General features: G+C 40.6%; 1 protein-coding gene across 3 annotated transcripts in view; it reads left to right on the plus strand.

Annotated features, from left to right (window-relative positions):
- matk (megakaryocyte-associated tyrosine kinase) overlaps nt 1–2,959 on the plus strand; it is a 31,623-nt gene extending 28,664 nt beyond the window's left edge. For all 3 annotated transcript variants that reach the window (XM_034082021.2, XM_034082023.2, XM_034082022.2), the window contains exon 13: nt 658–2,959. In XM_034082021.2, coding sequence (XP_033937912.1) covers nt 658–867 — 210 coding nt within the window. In that variant the 3' untranslated portion in view covers nt 868–2,959. The remainder of the gene's footprint in view (nt 1–657) is intronic.
- Nucleotides 2,960–8,685: the final 5,726 nt, after the last annotated feature.

Here is an 8,685-nt window from a genome sequence, read left to right on the forward strand (position 1 = left end):
TCCGTGTAAACATGGCCTAAGAGGAGATTCAGGTGATAGGGGGGGGGGGGGGGGCTAATGGTTACACAAGCCAAAAAATTGTTACCACATCATAAAGTGGCCAAAATCTAATCAGCTGGTTTTTATATAAATGGATCAGGACAAAAAGAGAGAGAATCTTTTTTCCTGAAACTTTCAAAATCTCTTTACACAGAGGGGATACATGTTGATGTAGAAGAGACATGAAGAAGAGGGGACACATGTTGATGTAGAAGAGACATGAAGAAGAGGGGACACATGTCGGTGTAGAAGAGACATGGAGAAGAGGGGACACATGTTGATGTAGAGGAGACATGAAGAAGAGGGGACACATGTTGATGTAGAAGAGACATGAAGAAGAGGGGACACATGTTGATGTAGAAGAGACATGAAGAAGAGGGGACACATGTTGATGTAGAAGAGACGTGAAGAAGAGGGGACACATGTTGATGTAGAAGAGACATGGAGAAGAGGGGACATATGTTGATGTAGAAGAGACATGAAGAAGAGGGGACACATGTTGATGTAGAGGAGACATGAAGAAGAGGCGACACATGTTGATGTAGAAGAGACATGGAGAAGTGGATTTTGCATAATATGTGACCTTTATTAATACCCTCTCTCTGGTTGTCCCTGCAGTCTCTGAAGGAGGTGAAGGAGATGGTGGAGGGAGGATATCGCATGGAGTCTCCGGAGGACTGTCCCCCCGCCCTGTACTCCCTGATGAGGCTGTGCTGGGAGCAGGAGCCCCGCAGGAGGCCGGCCTTCAACAAACTGAGGGAGAAACTGGAGAGGGAGGCAGGGAAACACAGCGGGGGGGAGGGGGGCACCTCTGCATCTGGATCCTGATGTTGAACTCACAATGAGAGGAAATACAGGCGTCTGATGGAGCGGCACACACACACACTGCTCCTGTGTGCTGGAGAAACATCTGGATTCTATCGGACGCAACAAGACAATGTAGTGCCGAATACTAAACTCTGCTTTACTGTGGGGTTAAGAAAAGCCAAAAGGTATTTAATGAAGCGATGTCTGAAAAAGATTAAACATATGTGTCTGGGGGAAAAAAAGTTGATCCTGGATTTAATCCCAGATCATCCCAATCTTTTGACATCCCGGCATTAACGCTCAACAATACGAGACGGGCTTAATATGGAAAATATTTAATGTTATTGCTGATTTACTGTAAGAAAATAATTGCATTGGTATTCTAAACAGACAACAGCTTTTGCAGAGAAGATCCAGAGGTTTTGATTTACAGACACTCTGCAGGATTTTAATTAATTCATGCTTGTATTACTGAACAGGCCTCAGCGCCTTCAACAGCACAAGTCACTCAAAGAGACACGCACCGATCAGGAAGAGACTTATAATACAGCATTCAAAACATCACTCAAAACCCACCTGTTCAACACTGCATTCAACCACTGACCACCCCCTCCCCCCCTATTTTCTGTTTTGTTTATCTCTTTTTGTATTTCTTTGTCATCTATTTTTTTTTTTTTTCTCGTCTTTTTTTCTCTTCTTAATTCTCTGTCAAAGCGTCTTTGAGTTTCATGAAAAGCGCTATAAAAGTCCCATGTATTATTATTATTATTATTATTATTATTATAATGACTGCAGGGAGTCACAAAATAATTACAAAGACGTGAACAACAAACGTAAGATATAAAAAGGCCACGCAAAGTCGCGAACTGACAACTAAGAAATGCAATATTACCACAATGACACACAATAGGACCACAACGAGACACGAAATGACTATAAAGAGAGATTATATTATCCGAGAGAACAGAAAATGGCAAGAAACGCAAAAACGTCTCAAAGATACACAAAAGGACCATGAAGAGACACAAAATGACTTGAAGGACTCACAAAAACCCTATATGACATATATAGCACAAAGAGACACAAAATGACTTCCAAGACTCACAAAAACACTTCAAAAAGACACACAAAATTACCACAATGAAATACAATAATAGCACAAAGACACTTCAAAAGACCCACAAAGACTATGACGCACAAAATAACCACAGGGACATAGAAAAAGACTACATACAGTAGAGATCCAAAATGATGTCTTTATGTCTTTATTAGGGTCCCCATTAGCACTAGCATTGGCTATTCTTCCTGGGGTCCTCACACACTCAAAACATACATTACATTACATTTAGCTGACGCTGTTATTCCAAAGCGACTAACGTTGACCGATTACAGGGACGTTCTCCCCGGAGTAACTGAGGGCTAAGTGCCTTACACAAGGCACACAAGTGGTCCTGGCGGGATTTGAACTCACAACCTTCCGATCTTCAGCCCACCTCACCATCCATCAGACCACCACTACCCTGTATGAAGTGAAAACTAAAATGGTCATCCAATTATCGCCATCCTAAGGCCAAACACAAGTAAATACAAATAAGTGTACATAATAATATATGCATACATCCAAAATGACCTCTGAGAGACAACAGGACAACACAAAGGAAACGCCCACAAAGACACACAAAAAGATGACAAAGATAACCACCATGACCTTCAGCTGACTTGGCAGAGATACAATTTCGGCTTTTTACTTTTGCAGATGTGTTTATGTGTACACCACTGTTACTGTTATTGTCACACCGCACCGGTCAACAGACCTTCGTTCAATGCATCGAAATGTAATTTATTTTTATAAGAATAAATCTGCCTCTTCTTGGGGTTTTCAGATTACCACAGGGACTTTGGGTTATCCACCGTTCTCCAGGGATTTTTTTTAATGCAGTGTTTTATTCTTAATCTTTGAAATGCACATTTATATAATGTATTTATGAATGTTTCACCATATGAGTAGTCGGCTGTTTTTTTTATAGACATACAATGAAATGTTGGTCTTTCTACACGACATGAAGCCTCGGTTGATGTCACGTCAGAAGTGAAATTAAAGATGTTTTTTTTACTAAGCCTGGTATTTGTCCCGGGAGACGGACCCCCGAATGAATGGCTGATCCTCCTAAATCTGCTTGCAGTTTCCATGAAGCTCTAATGGGATGAGCAGCAATTTCCCCTCTTTAAAATGTTTACAAAAAACAATAATAATGAAAGATTTTAAGGATTTTATTCCTGAATACCACGTGGTTATTTTCCAGCTTTTTATAGCCCTGATGCAGGAAAACATTCACCAATGCTGCGTTCATGTGCACTTCACAAACGCGTACAGTCTCTCCGACTTCTGTGTGTTAATCAGAAGAAATAAAATGCGCTAAAAATATGTGTTTTAATTGTGTCTGAGACGTTTACCGGTCTTGAACTCCTTTTTCGGATTATTCCTGAACAAATTGAATGCAACACAAAGCCATCCTGCACTGTAATGAATGTGTCCCTTTCTGTATATATAATACACACTAACAGGTTAAATGAAAATCCTGAAATATATTTTAAAACTAAAATATTATAAGTTAGTAAAAATCTAGTACTACACTAACAATACTACATTTCAAGTAAAAGTACTGCATCAAGAATGGTACTTAAGTAAAAGTATTTATTACAGAAAAAGTATGTTAATATTTTTAAATAATAATAATATAATATTACATCACAACCTGGTCCTTCATTGGTGAAGAAAGCAGTTAAAACAAAGCTTAAAGAAAAATGGCTTCAGGAAGAAGAAAACACTGAATAAAAACATATTTATGACGTGTTATAATAGCGTTCTCTCTCTGGATACAGTTTATCAGTAGTTCTAGTTGTTGATCAGGGCTCACTTCAGGTGAAGGACCCTGATCAGCTGGTTGGATTAGGCAGCGGGTCTGCGGGTCACTGTGAGGGGGGTGAGCTTTCTGAGACATACGGTGTCCGCTCATCCCTGGAGAGCTGCTTTCCTCAGAAGAAACATCCTCACCCTGATCTGTAGCTCTCCACTGATCGCACCACTCTGGCCCTCATGGCTATTGGTAATTACCGTCTGCATAAAGTAAACATGAAACACAGCCAACGATAACAGCTAGGGTTAGCAGGAGGAGGCTTCAAACTGTATTCATCACTTTTCACATGCAAACTCTAACACAAAGGGCTTCACAAACCAAACACATATGAAGCCATTGTTTAATGTTAAAGCTGCAATTTTGGAGGCCGATTTTGTACTTTTTACTCTACAACATTTATTTAACAGATTTATTCACCAGTTACTTTATAAATTCGGATTTTGACAGACAATACTTAGGATAGAATATGATTATTTACAGGGCCGGTTTTTGGCATAGGCGACAGGCAGTCGCCTAGGGCGCCAGATCAGGGGGGGCGCTGCGCTGGAGGGAAAAAAACATTTTTGACCGTTGGTGCTCATCCTAATTTTCGGCCTTGATGTAACAAAATTCATAATTAAGTAAATGTAACACCCTTTTCACCCCGGTTACACTTTTAATTTGCCCTGTACGATGGGCGCTGTAACTGATGAAAGTGGGGGATGTTGGCTTATCAGGGGCCCGCAGCTCACAGCCGAAGTGCGAGTGAGCGTGGGAGCGAGCGAGGGAGAGAGAGAGGGCGCACCGGTACCGGCGCTGTTGTTATTAGCATCTGGTGCTAGCTGCACTAACGGATATAAGAAGATGTTTCTACAATGATGTGGAGGGAGAGTCCTCTCCAGTCAGACTGAGAGGCTGATAACTACAGCTCAGTGAGGTAAAGGTCTCTGAGTGTTTAGATAGTTCACTTTAGTCTAAGTTATTTCAGTGGGTCTCAAACGTTTTGATCACAATTTATGTAAACAAATATTTCCAAGGCACTCCTTTATAATTATTGGGATAAAACAGGTTTTAAATCATTTCAATGTATACTATAGGACAGTGAAACAAAAATATCGTTTAAAACGGGAGAGATAAAAAAATCTGGCCTAGGCATGAAATTGGCTAGAACCGGCCCTGATTATTTGGTATATAGTAAAGCATCCAACATTATATTTAAGTTGAACCGTGAGATGGTTAACAGAGAATTAATTAACAGCAATTTTGCTAAGATGTTATATGTTATACATATTAACATGTTCTTTTACTTAAGTACCATTCTTGATGCAGTACGTTTACTCAAAATTGAGTATTTTTTGTGTGGTATTAGTTATTCACTCGAGTAAAGAATCTGAATATTTTTCCAACACTAATAATTAATAATAATAATAATAATAATAATAGTAATAAACAATATTATTCTTATTTTTATTCTTATTATAATGATTAAAATGTAACTATACTATTAAAACTGATAAATAATAACTATAATAATACCAATAATAATCATAACAACTCATTTTATTTATATGTCACACTTTAAAATGCTAAAAAATATATGAACGGCCTTGATAAAAAGGGAAAATAATCATATGTCAAAAGTGGTCAATTACACCTAACAACAACTATGTTTTAAATACCAAAGCCAGCCGTCTCTCAGCACCAGGAGCCGTTTTAATGTTGAGCATATTGGCATTTGGATCAATAGTCTGTCAGGAAGCAACAGGTTAACTTCTACTTAAAATACCCTGAGATCTGTGGGGAAGATTTAGCCGGGAAGCAGCCTCAGTAAGACGGCTCAGCGGCGGCCATATACATCAACTGTTTGTCTTTGTGAGGAATTATCTCCTAACAGGGACAGTAAAGGGGCTTTCACATAATCAGCTCTGACACCGTTTTTTTATTGCAGCACGTCTGTTTCTCCCTCTGGCTCTTGATAAGTCCTCTTCATCGTGAGGAATCATTTTAAATCAATATTAAAAAATTGACCCAAATCACTTCCATTAGGAGGAAACACTGGTTCTGAAAGCCAGGATTCAGCATCTTGTTTGTCCATCTCTGTCCAATTAAATTCCCAAACACAAAGCACTTTACCTGTCAGGATTTACCATTAACTCTATTACAGATTAAACATCCAGGGTTTAAATGGAAATGGCTTTAAACATGTGGCAACTGGTGGCCAACTGTACAGTGGCCAACAGGTGCAAAACGGTCCAAAACATTTCCATTTGCAGCTTCAAAAACTGTGCCGATATAAAAACGACCACGTACCAAAGTGCAGTCCATTTGCCATTTACAAAAATATGTGACTGTCAATCTACCATTATTAATCATGGCTATCATTAAGAGGCACTGGTCAAACTGTGCCTTGGCGATATGACTCTACAGATAACTGAGAGGTTATAATGTAATCAGCAGATATTAGCTGCAGACAGTCAAGGTGTCAGTGGCTGCAGGCATCAGGTTAAACATGCTCTGTGTTCTCGTACAGATTACTCCGCGGCTTCAGCTGTAATCAGCCGACATAAACAGGTTAAGAGCAGCCGTCTGTCTGCCCGCCGCACAAACCCTGAGCTCAGAGCAGTGACAAGGTGACTGACCGACTGACGGAAACTACGCACAGTGCTTCAAGAACAAGAAAGACGTTTGTCATTTACTTATTTAATAAACAGAAGTGGGAAATAAAAAAGTGTTTTCTTGGTGGTGCTGGGACGAGTCCTAAAACCCGGACGTGAGTTAGCATTTTACCACTTCCTGTTCCCTCGTCTCAGAGCCAATGGGATCTCTCCATAGGGTTTTGGAAAATAGCTGGAAATCAGGTCTGTGGTTGAGACAAATTTAAGAGACGGATCACGTTTTGTTCTACGACATTAAATCCATCAGCAGTGGTGATTTCTGAAGAGTTTACGTGTCTGAAAAACGATGGTTGTTACCAAGTGGCTGAATAGGACTACAGAAGTTGTCGAGGCCGTTGTACGTCATTACGCCGAACACGTAAACACTCTCGCTAAGTTAGTTTCTGTTCTGCTTGAAAGCAAGAACCTGCCTCCTGCAAACTGTTCAAACAAACGCTTCAACTTGTACCATTTAGAATCTGTATTTTTTAATATCGATCTTAAATTGCTGTGACGTTGAAGTCATGCGACCCTGCTGTACTCGGCTGTAGTTCGTTTATAGCATAACGTTAGCATTTTGCTTCTGGCGATTCGATTTATGATTCGAAAATTATAAAAGTAGGGTAGACATGTGGAGATTATCCGGCTGAACAAAACGTGCATTTATCTAACAGGTTCATTTTCCACAGACCTTATTTCGAGCTATTTTCCAAAATCCTGTGGAGAAATCCCATTGCCTTTTTGTCGAGGGAACCCATGCGCTGCTTATTTCCGGGTAAATACGTCATCCCTGCACCGCTCTATTGGGTTCTTGTTGTGATGGTTTGGCAAAAACATAGTATACAAGCAAACATGTTATTTTTCTCAGCAGCCAATCACAGCAGTCGGTCTCAAGAGTTCTGTGGAATTATCAGCAGCCAATCACAGCAATCTCAAGAGTTCTATGGAATTCTCGGCAGCCAATCACAGCCATCTTAAGTGTTCCATGAAATTCTCAGCAGCCAATCACAGCGGTCGGTGTCAAGAGTTCTGTGGAATTCTCAGAAGCCAATCGAAGCCATCTCAAGAGTTCTATGGAATTCTCGGCAGCCAATCGAAGCCATCTCAAGAGTTCTGTGGAATTCTCAGCAGCCAATCACAGCAATCTCAAGAGTTCTATGGAATTCTCGGCAGCCAATCACAGCCATCTTAAGAGTTCCATGAAATTCTCAGCAGCCAATCACAGCGGTCGGTGTCAAGAGTTCTGTGGAATTCTCAGCAGCCAATCGAAGCCATCTCAAGAGTTCTGTGGAATTCTCAGCAGCCAATCGAAGCCATCTCAAGAGTTCTGTGGAATTCTCAGCAGCCAATCGAAGCCATCTCAAGAGTTCTGTGGAATTCTCAGCAGCCAATCACAGCAGAGTTGTTTCTCTTTCTGCCTGTGTGTTTGTGCATGATGGAGAACCACATGAACTCACCTTCCACACCACCACTCTTTCTCTCCCCCCTCTCCACGACCCCCCCCCCCCCCCTTGGTAAGCTGACACTGGGCATTTACACGTTAGCTGCTTTTGCCTCTAATAGGATCAGCAGGACTTACATTGTCATCTGATAATTCTAAGCAGCTTGATAACTGCAATGCTCCTTCTTAGCCAATGTATGTACAATTAAGATAACAGGGAAACAGTGGAAGGACAACAATTTATTAACAAAATCATGAGGGGATAAGCAAGCACATTAAGGTATCATACACTGTAAGTCTGTTGGCAGGGAGACTCTGCCAACAGGCTGGGGATTCTAATGGGAATGATTAGGACATAGCAAAGATGGAGATCAAGGAGGCCGGCATTGCTTTCAACACGTCAATATATAAAATGTGCATGTATTTTATTTCTGTGTTACATGTTGGGACGAGATGTTGGGGGCTATTTTCAGATAAAGTACTCAAGGTGAATTAAGGACCTGTACGGTGGCTGAAGGCTGCCAACGTGCTACAGCGGCCTAAAACACTTCCAATTAGGAGAAACGAGCTACAGTTTCAAAAACGATGCAAATATAAAAATACAAATGTGCCAAAACACATAGAAACATCTTCACCAAAATCAACAACTGGCAGATCTGCTGTAAGCTTGCAAGATAACTTAGCTAACCGAGTAATACCTGAAGGAGTCATGTGATCATATTGGTAAAATAAGTCGATAAAACATTTCAGGTACGTTTCCAACAACAGAGTCGGTTGTCCTTTATAATCCTGAACGTCAATAAGCGCTCCGGTCCGAGGTGTGTGCGTCACTTTTTAGTGTCCCCTG

This window comes from Pseudochaenichthys georgianus, chromosome 4, assembly GCF_902827115.2.
Source record: "Pseudochaenichthys georgianus chromosome 4, fPseGeo1.2, whole genome shotgun sequence".
NCBI lineage: Eukaryota > Metazoa > Chordata > Actinopteri > Perciformes > Channichthyidae > Pseudochaenichthys > Pseudochaenichthys georgianus.